The sequence below is a fragment of the Heptranchias perlo genome, chromosome 18 (genome assembly GCF_035084215.1).
Source record: "Heptranchias perlo isolate sHepPer1 chromosome 18, sHepPer1.hap1, whole genome shotgun sequence".
Taxonomy (NCBI): domain Eukaryota; kingdom Metazoa; phylum Chordata; class Chondrichthyes; order Hexanchiformes; family Hexanchidae; genus Heptranchias; species Heptranchias perlo.
Genome location: NC_090342.1, coordinates 28752538 through 28767908, shown reverse-complemented (window position 1 = coordinate 28767908; position 15371 = coordinate 28752538). Strand labels below are relative to the sequence as shown.

Sequence of the window (15371 nt, the reverse complement as noted above, 5' to 3'; positions counted from 1 at the left end):
GTGAAGATAAAGAACACTTGTGAAGTAAAAATCAATATTTTATTTGTGGATGTTTATTGAGCTTTGTATGATTTTTCAGTTCTTGTGGCTTTGTTGAGCTTCACTGCTTTCGAGTGGAACAGTGTGCTTTTCCTATGCCTGACGAAGAGCTCCACTAACCACCTCTGGCTCTCTGCCACTCAAGGTCAGTTGTCAGCAGTGCTGTGTTGGGTCTGTTTATAAAAGATTCTACTCGAGTTTTTAGTGGTCAGCTCGAATAGCAGGACTGCTAAGTAAAAATGTGTGGGGTCATCAAGGGGCTTGAAATTGTCCTGGCCTGTTAGATCAAACTAATGATCTAGGTGTGATGACTGGGTGACTGCTTCAGCAAACTGGATTTATTCTGAGATTGTCCCATACTCGTTCCATTGTGCTCACCGTGCACAAAAAGGATTTTTATAGCCACCTCCAGTGAACACCTGTATCTAAAACAAGTATATTTATGCTTTCTGTAATGCTGGCAGGGCACTTTTTCTCATCGGCTGCTGGCTCTGCACTCTTTGAGTTACATTATCAGCATATCACACTCGATATTCTTACTGCAGTTGTTCCTGAGAAAGCAATTTTATCACAGTTTTTCTGCAAGCTTCAAATCCCAGCAATTCCTGTCTGCATGGTATTGTTTGTTAACATATATTTGTCTGATGGAGAGGGACTGATGAGAGTGGCAACTGAAAATATGAATCCAGCATCCAAGTCACAGAGCAGGTAAATCAGCCAGGCTTTCTGCTGAAAGTGGGTGCGATTGCCAGGTGAGGACAGCATCAGGCCCCACTATGGTGCCCCCGCCCTCCCCCCTCTCCCCACATAGCTGAATAATTTATTAACACACAGGGCACAATAAAGAGGATGACCACATGGGCAAGGTACTAAAAGGTTGTCAGCACCTGTGGAGTCATACTCCAGCATGAATCACTACCTCGAGAAAAAGGGGCGAGAATAATGAGTGGGAAATATGAATTGGAAATGCACTCTTGGGCGAGTTCAATTGTGACTGTCAAAGGGAAGTACTTGGAATATAAATGACATAGATATTGTTACATGCAAAAACTTCCAAAAGGATGCAACTTCCCTAGCCACTCTTGTTTCAATGCATTGTACTTCCTTGGAGTTGTGTTTACAAGTAGTGCAAAGAGTTTGTGATACACTTTAATTCTTTAAGCACTTTAATGGATTATTTTAGAATCTTCAATGTGTTGAAAAAGAACTTGACTAAGATAGAGGGAACAAATTGGAACATGTTCCTAATGAAAATACCAGGTTAGGCCCTGTTCCAATGTACATCTACAGGCAATGCACCATTTTTAAGGGATTACCTCCTGGAGCAGCATTAATCCACATTCAAATGGACATAGAAAAAAATTAATTCATAGAGTTCATTTACTGAACCTGCATACTCAACCAGATTGGCACACTGACCAAGAATCACAGTGAACTAGTTGAGTTTTAGCAACACCAGATTTATAATTAGCTAAAGCTGTTACAGAATTGGCACCGTACTGATCCTGCAGTTGAGGATATTGAGTGATGCTCTGCCTGCTAACTAATAAGACTTTCTCTTAAGAAGTTAGGCCCAATTCCCTTTCCACTATTTAAAGGGGCACGATCTTCAGGAAAAAGTGTATGGCAAACATACAATGCGATGATACAAATGGAGTGGTCAGAATGGTCTGAGAGCTTGCTCACAGTGAAAACAAGCAATATTTATTATGCAACCTCGTAAAATAGCCATTTCAGTTTGTCAAAGTATCCACAGGCCACTGTTACTGTTAAATTGGCTACCTGGCCCTTTCTTACTAATCCTAAATTACCTTTGTCTTCAATGTAGATGAAAAGAGAAGAGATACATTCCTAGTTCCTTCATCAGATAAAGGGTTCCTATCTGAAACATTGATTTGTCTTTTCTCTTTCCAGATGCTGATAGACCAACTGTGTATTTACAGCATTTTTTATTTTTATATCATATTTTCAGCATTTGCAGCATTTTCTTTCTATCCAGGTAGATATTTTTTTATTCGTTCATGGGATGTGGGCGTCGCTGGCAAGGCCGGCATTTATTGCCAATCCCTAATTGCCCTTGAGAAGGTGGTGGTGAGCCGCCTTCTTGAACCGCTGCAGTCCGTGGGGTGAAGTTTCTCCCACAGTGCTGTTAGGAAGGGAGTTCCAGGATTTTGACCCAGCGACGATGAAGGAACGTTGATATATTTCCAAGTCGGGATGGTGTGTGACTTGGAGGGGAACGTGCAGGTGCTGTTGCTCCCATGTACCTGCTGCTCTTGTCCTTCCAGGTGGTAGAGGTCGCGGGTTTGGGAGGTGCTGTCGAGGAAGCCTTGGCGAGTTGCTGCAGTGCATCCTGTGGATGGTACACACTGCAACCACTGTGCGCCGGTGGTGAAGGGAGTGAATGTTTAGGGTGGTGGATGGGGTGCCAATCAAGCGGGCTGCTTTGTCCTTGATGGTGTCGAGCTTCCTGATTGTTGTTGGAGCTGCACTCATCCAGGCAAGTGGAGAGTATTCCATCACACTCCTGACTTGTGCCTTGTAGATGGTGGAAAGGCTTTGGGGAGTCAGGAGGTGAGTCACACGCTGCAGAATACCCAGCTTCTGACCTGCTCTTGTAGCCACAGTATTTATATGGCTGGTCCAGTTAAGTTTCTGGTCAATGGTGACCCCCAGGATGTTGATGGTGGGGGATTCGGTGATGGTAATGCCGTTGAATGTCAAGGGGAGGTGGTTAGACTCTCTCTTGTTGGAGATGGTCATTGCCTGGCACTTGTCTGGCGCCAATGTTACTTGCCACTTATGAGCCCAACCTGGATGTTGTCCAGGTCTTGCTGCATGCGGGCTCGAACTGCTTCATTATCTGAGGGATTGCGAATGGAACTGAACACTGTGCAATCATCAGCGAACATCCCCATTTCTGACCTTATGATGGAGGGAAGGTCATTGTTGAAGCAGCTGAAGATGGTTGGGCCTAGGACACTGCCTTGAGGAACTCCTGCAGCAATGTCCTGGGGCTGAGATGATTGGCCTCCAACAAGCACTACCATCTTCCTTTGTGCTAGATATGACTCCAGCCACTGGAGAGTTTTCCCCCTGATTCCCATTGACTTCAATTTTACTCGGGCTCCTTGGTGCCACACTTGGTCAAGTGCTGCCTTGATGTCAAGGGCAGTCACTCTCACCTTACCTCTGGAATTCAGCTCTTTTGTCCATGTTTGGACCAAGGCTGTAATGAGGTCTGGGGCCGAGCGGTCCTGGCGGAACCCAAACTGAGCATCGGTGAGCAGGTTATTGGTGAGTAAGTGCCGCTTGATAGCACTGTTAATGACACCTTCCATCACTTTGCTGATGATTGACAGTAGACTGATGGGACGGTAATTGGCCGCATTGGATTTGTCCTGTTTTTTGTGGACAGGTCATGGCGAATATTGAAACCTCTTTGTCCTTGTACCATTCCTATAGGGTTTTTATTAATGAGCAGATAGGCACAGAGAAAATGACCGAGTAGCTTTTTAATATCGGACCAGAGCCATCTCCCAAAATCTTAGTACGTTTTGCCACAAGCTTCCTCACTGGCTGCTAATGGCCCCAACTGAGGTTTCTCAACACCTGGCAGGATGACAGTTCAATAACAAGTTGAATTTTAGCTAAACACAAGCAGACATATGTTCTTTCCTAATAAGCCAAGTCACCTGTTGTTACCAGAGGCAGGGGGTGAAGACAATGCTGGAAGATGGGCAGGTGAAAGCGCATAATTCAGGCCGGTTAGTGACAGGTTGGCTAATTCAGAGTACATTGTATTTATGGGCACATTCAATTCCAATTAGGAACTGAGGCTTTAGATTTGCAATGTTATCTGTGGTTCATGTTGCTCCAATCAATATTTTGCAGCTGCATAGCATTCTGTGAACCAGAGTTAGAAAATTCCACTCACCAGGTTGCTGAGGTACAGTTACTTTCTGCAGTTAGTGAAGGGAAAAACATAGCTGTTCATTAGCTCATGGGTGCGGAACTTGGCTACGGCCTCAAGGACGAACTTGAGGACGGCCTCAACCGGGATCTTGGGTTCATGTCACGCTACACGTAACCCCACCAGCGAACAAATGTTATCTGTTTTTAATATAACGGGTCATTTGCTGTCTTTTCTCGGTTTCTGCCTCTCTCTGGTTCATTTTTGGTGGTTTGTATATTTGGTGGCCTTTTAGGTAACACCTCTCTGTCTGCACACTGTGATTGCCTTGGCAACGGGCAGTTGGAAAGACTACTATCTGTAATCACCAGGTATTGTTCTGTGATTTATAAATGCGAAGGGTTCGAGGATTTCATTTCCACAACATTCGCCTGAGGAAGGAGGAAGCCTCCGAAAGCTTGTGAATTTCAAATAAAATCGTTGGACTATAACTTGGTGTTGTAAAATTGTTTACAATAATATTTCCTAACTCTCTTCACACTCTCTCTGTAGTAGTATTGTAATTGCATTGGTGTTACTTTGATTTTGCTGCCTTTCACCTGTCTCATGTGGCTAAACTAATCTGACTGGTTTTACGGTTCAGATGTGATCTTCTGCATTGCCCTTCCAACTCATTTGAATATGACTTCACTCCACTTTGGTCTGGAGTTGAACTCATTCAGTAAGACTGAACGGTTTTCCTGGCGCCTACTTCTGTGATGTGTCAGAGACTCAGTTCGAAGAATTTTGTGAATTTATTAGTCACAGGGAGTGTTAAGATGTTGGCAGAACATTGTGTTCTGGTCAGATCAAGAGTGGGCTAGCCGTCAGAAAGTACTGCTCTTGTGTCCCCTTTGTAATAAGATTCAGCGTGGCTACATACCACAGCTAATTCTGACGCTGATCCGTGGTTCTGATTTGGAAGCTTGGATTCCAGGAGTACTGTTTGGTGCAGTTGGGATCAACAGAGATTCAGATTTGGTGGCTTTCACTGCTGACTTGACTATTTTTAAAATCAGTTAAGTGTTCACTGCAGTTAACATTTAACATAGTAATCACTGCTTTTGCATCTCCCAAAATAACTTAATGGTGCAAAGTAAAACTATCAGATCTGGTCTACTGTATACAATGTAAGTGAGCTGAACAAGCTGTTTAGTATAAATGTGAAACATCAATATTTAAAGCATCAATAGCTTAAAGGGGAAGGAAGTCTGGGGGGTGTATTTTCCACTCAGGATGCTCCTCCTAGATTTTTATTTCTTTTGTTAAAGTCTTTCCAAGTAAGAATTTGGTTCTTTGACTTTTAGATGGTTAAAGCTTAGTGTTTTTCAGCGCCTGGTGAACCATACTTTGTTTTGGAGAACTGATCAGTTGATGAACATGGGGTGCAGTTATAGTTCACATTCTCATTGATACTAAGTGGTTTTGGATACACATAATGCAAAAATAGCAGTCCAGCTCAGAAGACCACTGAGTGTACTAATACCCTGAGGTGTAAGAACACCTCCATGAAGGTGTATTCACAAAGAGTGCAGTATAACTCCAGCCATAATAGTTTTGCTTTAAATCAGTCAAATTTCAGAGTTCCAAAGCCAAAATGCCAAATGTTCATAACTCACTGGATAATAATAAAAAATTATGGGTAAGAATCACCTGTGCACTTTAAGAGGAGTTCAGTATATTGTCAAAGCACACTGAGTGAAGCAAGATTACAGTGAAAGATTTAAGAATGTAACAAATGTTTTAATCTTTTTTTCATTGCAGCTGTTTGATAGGGTGAGAGAAGACTTCCAGAAAAAGATTATTCCTATCAGCAGTGAGTTGATGCAGCCTAATCTGGCCATAAGCTCAGAGGACACCGAACGTCTGCTCTCCTGCATTAACGTAGTCTTCCACTGTGCAGCCACCATACGATTCGACGAGCCTTTAAAGTATGTCCCTTGTGTAATCTTTGCACACAGATAGGAAAGGCAAAAAAAATTAAGTTTACACAAAGTTCTAATTTTCCTGTTTAAAGTTAATTGGTGTAGGTAACTAACTTTGTATAATTATTTTCTGAAGTTGTTGCTGGTTCTGGTCTGTAACCATAGCGATAATTGAGTTGCTTTAATTTGTTGCCCTCACACAGCTACTTCTACCCCTAACTGGTGCAGGATAAAGGCAGATACTTAACAGCTTCATCTTTCCAGTGCACATCTTACAGGCAATCTCATGTATCTAATAGTATCATAAAAAAATATTTAAAATATGATTGATAATGACAAAAAACATTGAGAAATAAGTTTGCTCCATGATATAATGTTTGGTTATGACAGACAGAGCCGATCAGGAGACAGTAATTGGATGACATCATCATCCACAACACTGCGTACATAATGTCCACTTGAGACATTGTAAAATTTCTAAGACCAATTCTAAATCATAACAAAGTGTAACCATCGGTGCATCATTTCACTGAAAATTATACTCCTACAATTGAACACTGAAACTGCCAGTTTTCCAAACTATCCTCAGTTTGGCAAGACAGTACGCATTGAAAACATTTGGTGATTATGGTGGAATTTACAGGCAGTTTGGAAAAAAAACCTCAAAAATTATTTGCCTAATAATTTATCATTGCAGAATATTTCATGGACCCTCTGTTAGAATATGATCAAAACAAAACTCACCATAAACTAGAATTTGAATTTGAAGTAGACCTTTCCATACTCCAATCATGCATTAAGAAATGCACCAATTCCTGCTCCTCCAACATTTAAAAATAATATACAAGTGGCACATATGGAGTTGCAGATCCCCATATTTTTGTTTGTTCTATGGTAGTGTAAAACTAACTTTCCCTCCTGTTTCCTTCCGTTCAAGTGTTGCCAGGCCATGAATCTGCTGCAGAGAGAGGGCAAGTGTGTGACCTGCTCTCAGGCTTCTACCAATGCTGTTCTTCAGCAAGCTATTAAAAAGGCACACAACAGCATTTCAGTGACAGCCCTCTGTCCAGCGTTTCATCCCACAGGTGGAGAGGTCAGACCCCTGGTTGGTGAACCTCATAGCAGGCGCAACTGAAATCACAAACTCGGTGGAATGGGGGAATTGAGCTTACATCTTTCTACTGGACAGTGCTGCCTGTAGGTTCCACCATAATCACCAAATGTTTTCAATGCATACTGTCTTGCCAAACTGAGGATAGTTTGGAAAATTGGCAGTTTCAGTGTTCAATCTCATTTTCTTTCACGCTCTCCTTGGTTTGACAAGTCCATCCACCGTGTTTATAGTGACATTCTTTTAATGAGTGGAGATAGTGTTTCATGTTAAGAACCCCATGTAATCGCAGGAAGATAAAATGTTGTCTTTGGGCTATCTGCTTGTGCATTCACTTACCTCATCCGGGGATTGGTTTTCCCACTCCATGATCCTATTTTCCTTTGCTCTCGCCCTGCACAGACATGCCCTGCAGCTGAATGTGGTGGCTACACAGCAGCTCCTAGTGCTGGCCCGACAGATGCAGAAGCTTGAAGCCTTCATCCACATCTCCACTGCTTATGCAAACTGCAACCGGAACCACGTAGAAGAGGTCATCTACCCTCCACCTGTAGAGCCAAAGAAGCTCATTGACTCTTTAGAGTAAGCCTTCTTTTATAATTGATTTATTATTTATCATCTTTTTCCCCCTTTTTGTCATACCACTGGAAATTCAAATATCAACCAAAACTGAGAAATGAACCAAGAATGACAGCAATGGAAAGCCAATATATTAAAAGCTAAGCTTTTGCTGTAGATTTGTAATAAATAAGCTAGTTGTCTTTGTAACATTATTTTAGTAATCGTATGACAAAGTTACATTTATTCTGCAAATCACATGACATTTTATTTTACAGGAAATGCAGCAAAAACATTCTAAACTTCCGGTATCACAGCACAGTTCAATTCAATTGCACAGTACAGCTCAATTTAAATCATTAGATTGACTTACACACTACAAACCAATCTAAACACCTCTAAGATACAGACTGCATCAAGATAATGGATGAGTAAAGCGTAGGGAAGATGTGTAGAGACTTGGAAGCTCATATACATTGCAAGTTACAGGCAGTAAGCTAAATCAATAAAAGGTACAACAGATTTAACTGAACGTAACCCAATATTCAAATCCCATGGAGGAGTAATCTGTGTGGTGTGTCAGTTATTCTGAGCATTTAGTATATTTGAACAGATACAATGCCAGACTCATACTAGATGTCAGAACATTGCAATTGAGTTAAATCGTACATGCTTGTAATCAGAACTGAGTGGTAGTACCAGTGCTTATTACTCTCAAACTGTGACCCACCCTCTCTAAAATCAGTATCGTAGTGATTTCAAAGTCGGCATTAAGCTCGCCAGTGCTATCTTACTGTAGCAGCAGCTGCATTTGTAAGAAAATGTGAGCAAAGTCACAGAAATGAAGTCAGCAGGTCTGCCAGTACACCTGTGGCTGCAGCTAGCTTTACAACATTGTGCGCGATTCACAGCTGGCACGTGATTGTATTTCAGCCAGCAGTCAGATTCCCCTTTTGTGTCTCAGGTGACGAAGACCTGTAAAATGGGAAATTCAAAAATGTTTCAAGACTTGGGAAGGGTTGGAGGGGGGGCTGCAGAAACTATATTAAATATACATCTAGATATTGTCTGATGAAGTTTCATAGAACTATTGAGGAAAACTTATCTCATTGAATGGAAACATGCAGGAAGAATTTTCACGCAGCTCTGAGGAATGGAATAAGGCAGAACCTGGCTTGTCAATATGTGATATCTGTAGAACAGATAGGATGAACACACAGGCTGACGTGTGTTACAAGACAACATTTTGAGGGGTTCATCAGTCATGTCTTCTTTTAAATTTTATTATCTTTGATGAAATTTGTCTTTATCAAGGTGGGAGATGTTAGTCCCAGGGAGTGAAAAGGTTTCTTAATTTTGGCATGAAGTTCAGCATCTAATGCTCCCAGATACAGATACAGAACAGCCAGAGGCAGAGTGCAGCACTACCTACTCTTACTGTCTTCACCTCAGTAAAGTGCAAATTCTGCTATTTCCCATGTCAGCTATTTTTATACTTTCTCTGGGAGAAAATTGGCAATTTAGTCACCATTTATGTTGAATTATAAACAGTTTTATATTGTGACCTAATAACTGCTAAAAGCTGAGTTGAGAATGCATCAATACACTTGTTATTGGTCCATTATACTTGACAGAGAGATCATCCATCAGTGCAGACTGGATTCAAACCCAGATCACCAAGGTGAAATAACAGTGTGCTTAAAACACTGCAGTGCCAACTCCCCTCCTATTCATTGATTCTTCTATATAATTGCAATTTGTAGTCCAGTTTATTCCACTTTATGATCTCCTGTGATGGTTCTCATCTTCATAAAGTGGAATCCAATTTGCATTATCTTTTGTTGCAGGAGAGTGTCATAGACAGTCATGGTCTGCAAGCTTCTGCAATCCAGCCATTCTTATCATGTGCTGTTTCACCATATGATTTGAATTGGTGTCATATTGGCTTTCATTTCACTGAATGTTACAAAGAAACAGTACACTATACAGTATAATATCCCTTAATGCAGACTTTCATTCAGGCTCCTATGCAGAATGCTCATTTAGCAGAGGCACAAGAAGGAATGTTCTTTTAAGCCTACAGCTTACTGGCAGACAATGCTTAATCTGTATTTCTTGCACTCCTCTCCCAGCGCAAAGAGTCACCACAGAATTAGGCTCTGCTGTGCCATGTAGACATGGTTCCAGTTTGTTTTGAGCTGCTGTTCTAAAAGAAACACTAGAACACTGAAAGAAATACCTTTTTTTCAGAGTTTCTGCTGCTCTTTGGCTGAAGTTACAGCACATAAGCAGGAGAATCCCTGTTTATATTCACCCCCATATAGTACATCAGCAGATTTCCAGTGGTGTTTCTCACCCCCATACAGTATATCTGCAGATCTCCTCTGGTATTTATCATCCCAATATGGTACATCAGCAGATCTCCTTTGGTGTTTCTCACCCCCATATAATATATCAGGATATGTGCCCAGTTGATGATCAGTTTTGCATCGGGGTCCTAAAACTGGCATTAGGACCTGGATTTTCACATTCAAGGCACCTAACGCCTGTTTCTTGCAGGTGCCCTGCACACTTGGAAGTCGTTGGCTTTAGATTTGGCAGTTTCTGGGGAAGACCGAGCACGAGAGATCGCAACACGAAATTGCTCTCCCCGAACCTTAATTTTTCACTCAAAAAAACAGGTGGAGCAATCTGCAATTTCTCCCCCCCCCACCCCCGCACCATGTTTTGAGTCGTTGCACAGATTAGCAGACAGAATTATACTGGTGCATGCTGAGAGATTGTCTGCATTGCACCCACTTTGGGAATTGCAGGAACAGGTGCAATTCTTACCCCTCTTCATCTGTCCAAGTGATTGCTCTGGAGAGACTATCAACGCAACCCCTAAATGTTTCAGAGAAACAGAAGCCTTTGAGTAAAACTCTAATGAAGGTACTCAGACACAAAATGCACTTTTATAGTTAATTTTAATCATGTTATTGTGAAATATGTAATTTTTTTTTGCCCAGATTATATCACAAACATTATTAATGGTTTTGCTTGTGAACTTATAAAGGCAGAATGGACAGAATTCCAAGAGTAGCCCAGGATGTCCTTCAGATACGTCCCCTTGATGTAGGGGGGAAGGGGATGGGCAGAAGATCAGTCCATACCACTCCACCAGAAATGGCAAGACCTAACCGGGTTTCATCCTATTTTCTACTGCCCAATCCGGAAGGTTTCCCTCTTAGCCCCAGCTGGAATTTTGGTATCTTTGTCTTTAGCACAAAACCCATGCCATTTTCTGCAATTCACTTGTTGTAGATAAAATAAATTACATACCATCAAATCTAATTTATAGGTAATTTTCCAGACAGTTTAAGTCTTGGTTCGTGAATACTGGTTGCACAGAAATTATTGCCTCCATCTTCAGAGTTGGCGAAGATAAAGTTTGTTTTCATGACCTCTAGATGTCTGCAGTTTGTTGTTGAAACTATTCTACAGTATAGTTCTATTAACCATATCTCTTGCCAGAAAATCAGTAATGCAGAAACGTTTTTTCTTTGACATGCTTGTTAGGATCAAATGCTACTTAAATTCATTTGGCTTGAGGGGACGGCTGGAGCAGTGGGTTAGAATGCAGTTGTTTTGCTTTTGGATGCAGATTTGAATCTAGCCCAAATTGATGGATTGAATATTTTATCTTTGTTACAGGCAATAAAGATCCTAAGATGAATTAATCTGGACAGTATCAGTCCAGTTCTTACCGACTGCACTCAACAACACAAAACTGGTCATAAATTGGCACTAAGTGGCATCAAATTGGTAGTCAGCCCACAAGGATAGCTGGTATGAGAAATGGAAACGCCATGTTGATGCAGTTAGGGAATGCTGTTCAGAGGTTGGGGTTTAGGTGCATTGCTGTTACACAGCAGAGAGAGCTTTACTCTGCATCTATACTATACCAAAAATAAATCAGCTAGGATTCCCACAGCTGATCACTATCCATTGACCCCACCTGTGTGGACTGTCAAATAGCTTGTTATCACTCACTGTCTAGACTCGCACCGAAACAATGGCAAGTGCCTATGAAACTGTATCTTAGTAAAAGCTAATGTTTTCCAGAGGGAAGGGGAGGAACTTGAAAATAAAGAGAGAAAAATTCTCATTGTACCTCCCTGCTCACCGTCACCTTGCACTCCACTCATTTTCAAACAGTGCACAGAGCCGGGTGCTTTAATACAAACCATTCTCATTGCCTTTAAACCAGCCACATTCATCAAAATGCCATGTGATTGCTGTGCAGTCAGTGCATGAATTGACTTTAATTCAAACAATATAATACTCTCAATTCAACTGTGAAGAATCTGTGAATAAATGGTGGCATCAAATTTCATGAATTAAACTCAATTCACATTCTGTTTGTGGAATAAAACACAAAGCATTTTGATAAAAAGGGGTTAAGTGGAGGTATTTTGCATGGTTATGTTAAAATAGTGGCTCTGTATGCAGTTTGAGAATGGGTCAGGTATTGGGGAATTGATTTTAATGTTCTATTAAGGCCTATGGTTACAATCCATCCATATCCCAACAAGAACTCCAAAATAACAAGTTATAAAAAAGAGTGTATTTCCAGTGTTTTTTTAAAATGATTTCCTTTTAAAGTGTACGTCATTTTCTTTCCATTGTTCTATCAATCTCCTTTGCTTCATGGTTCAACTATATCTCAGATGGAGAACAATGTAAAACTGAATGAAACATCATTTACCATGATATTTTTTTGCCCAATCCTAGCAATTCTGATCCCTTCTTTCCACTAATTTATAATTGGATTAGTTAGTACTTCACACAAAGTCACTTTCCTGGTCAATGTAGTATTCTTTCAGACAAGACTGACTTATATCGAGGGTTTATTCCCCCAGTGATTATTTTGGCAGGAGGCAAAGTCAATTGATAAAACAAATACCAGCATAGGAAGAAATGACAAAAAGCCCTGTCTTCTCATTAATTATTGCCCTTAGATGCAACCTGCTCACAGACTGCTAAATAAAAATCAAATATAGTTTTAAAATAAAAGTGAATTAAATGTGCAAACACACCACTGACCAGAAACTCCACACCACTCAGGGTATTACTCATAATGTAAGAGTCTGGGAATAAACTGACATTGTAAATGACCTACATCTGTCACAAGGATATAAGCTTGCATTTTATTAGAAGAGTCATTGGATTCCCCTAGGAACAAGAGCAGGGCAGTGCTAATGGACAGATGTGATCAGGAATGACAGGTCATGTGGGATTTAAAGTTTATAAGATTCCAGAACCTCTGCCTGTCAATCTGCACTGGCCATCTTCTTTCCCACTTTAAACTTTGGATGAATCCAAAAGTGTCTTAAGTTGAAACAAATTGAAATTTGACTCCATCAGAGCTTTCTAGAAGAATATAGCAGAGGATGGAGCACCTTGACCTGCAGAGGTATGGGTGTTGCCTGCTCAAAGACCCTTTAGTATCTATAGAAGTAACTCCTCTGAGTAATGGATTCCCTTCCTGTCTTGATGCCAGTATGCATTTACCTCAACAAACTGGCCTTTTTTTGCTGGCCAAATAATTTTTGTTCCCACTTTTGGGCACCTAATGTCACCAAATATTTTCTTTTATTTCCCTTCCTCCCTAGTCCATTGGTGCTAAGACCAGATGTGGCTCTCTGACTGCTGCTCTGGTTGTGATTAGTCTGGGAAAGAATGCATTTCTGGGGGGACTGGGTCTCATTCCTAAAAAGCAGCACTAAGTTTTATGAATTAAGTTATAGTTATACTGCAGAAAGCAGGACAGTATTGTATAGTTTAAGGATTATGCTACCCACCTGCTTCATTGTAGAGCAAGGAAAGGCATAGCACTGTACAGATATATTCAAATGCATGGATTCATGCAGCACTGCATATACATACTCAAATAGCTCTGCTTACCAGTCACCAACTGCCAGTGAAATTTCTAATGATAGTAACGAGCTGATGGGCTAGGCAGCTCTTTTCTTTCATTAGAAATTTATATAAATTTAAAGTTTCAAAAGAACTCTGCTGCACACCAGTCATACTACCAATACCAAACTACAAAAGAGTGCAGCATGCCAATGCCAATGCCAAACATACATAAACTGGGGCAAGAGACTCCACATTTGCCTTGTCCATGGAGTGGTTCGATTAGCGAGGGTGGAACAAAGTGTTATGAAAAGAATTGCTTTAAAATTGTGCCTGCCAGCTTCCCTAAACATTCAGCAAATTTAAACAGAGTAGCTGGAACCGCACAAACCAGCAAGGTCATGGGAGCTGATCATTCTTTTGTTAACAACTTTTTCCCCTACCCTCCTATACTGGTTGCAATACCATGCCCAAGTGCCCATTATTCATGTGTGAGCCTTGACATTGAACTCCAGGGTCATCACAGCCGAGTCCGATCCATAGGTGTGCATTCCAGCAGCAACCACTGGTAACAATCAGGATCGAGAACCCTGACTGATTGCTTTCCCCAAGGGTAAAAGAAAGAACAATTTGGATTTGTATAGCACCTTTCACGACCTCAGGAAGGCCCAAAACACTTTAACAGCCAATGCATTACTTTTGAAGCGCAGTCACTGTTGTAAGGTAGGGAACGTGGCAGCCAATATGTACACAATAAGGTCCTACAAACAACAATGAGATAGTGACCAGATAATCTATTTTTAGTGATTTTTTTTTTATTCATTCATGGGATGTGGGCATCGCTGGCAAGGCCAGCATTTATTGCCCATCCCTAATTGTCCTTGAGAAGGTGGTGGTGAGCCGCCTTCTTGAACCGCTGCAGTCTGTGTGGTGAAGGTTCTCCCACAGTGCTGTTAGGTAGCGAGTTCCAGGATTTTGACCCAGCGGTGATGAAGGAACGTTGATATATTTCCAAGTCGGGATGGTGTGTGACTTGGAGGGGAACGTGCAGGTGGTGTTGTTCCCATGTGCCTGCTGCCCTTTTCCTTCTAGGTGGTAGAGGTCGTGGAGGATTTGGGAGGTGCTGTCGAAGAAGCCTTGGCGAGTTGCTGCAGTGCATCCTGTGGATTGTACTGCAGCCACGATGTGCCGGTGGTGGAGGGAGGGAACGTTTAGGGTGATGGATGGGGTGCCAATCAAGCGGGCTGCTTTGTCCTGGATGGTGTCAAGCATGAGTGTTGTTGGAGCTGCACTCATCCAGGCAAGACTTTTGCCTTGTAAATGATGGAAAGGGTTTGGGGAGTCAGGAGGTGAGTCACTCGCTGCAGAATACCCAGCCTCTGACCTGCTCTTGTAGCCATTGTATTTATATGGCTGGTCCAGTTAAGTTTCTGGTCAATGGTGACCCTCAGGATGTTGATGGTGGGAGATTCGGCGATGGTAATGCCGTTGAATGTCAAGGGGAGGCGGTTAAACTCTCTCTTGTTGGAGATGGTCATTGCCTGGCACTTGTCTGGTGCGAATGTTACTTGCCACTTATCAGCCCAAGCCTGAATGTTGTCCAGGTCTTGTTGCATGCGGGCCCGGACTGCTTCGTTATCTGAGGGGATGAGAATGGAACTGAACACTGTGCAATCATCAGCGAACATCCCTATTTCTGACCTTATGATGGAGGGAAGGTCATTGATGAAGCAGCTGAAGATGGTTGGGCCAAGGACACTGCCCTGAGGAACTTCTGCAGCAATGTCCTGGGGCTGAGGTGATTGGCTTCCAACAACCGCTACCATCTTCCTTTGTGCTAGGTATGACTCCAGCCACTGGAGAGTTTTCCCCTGATTCCCATTGACTT

The 15371-nt window shown here is 41.8% G+C and overlaps 1 protein-coding gene across 5 annotated transcripts in view; it reads left to right on the top strand.

Moving 5' to 3' along the window:
- The window catches only part of si:dkey-97m3.1 (fatty acyl-CoA reductase 1), a 187108-nt gene that overhangs the window by 99757 nt on the left and 71980 nt on the right, over positions 1-15371 (top strand). For all 5 annotated transcript variants that reach the window (XM_067999592.1, XM_067999589.1, XM_067999591.1 and 2 more), the window contains exons 3-4: positions 5756-5922; positions 7430-7609. In XM_067999592.1, the coding sequence (XP_067855693.1) occupies positions 5756-5922; positions 7430-7609 (347 nt within the window). The remainder of the gene's footprint in view (positions 1-5755; positions 5923-7429; positions 7610-15371) is intronic.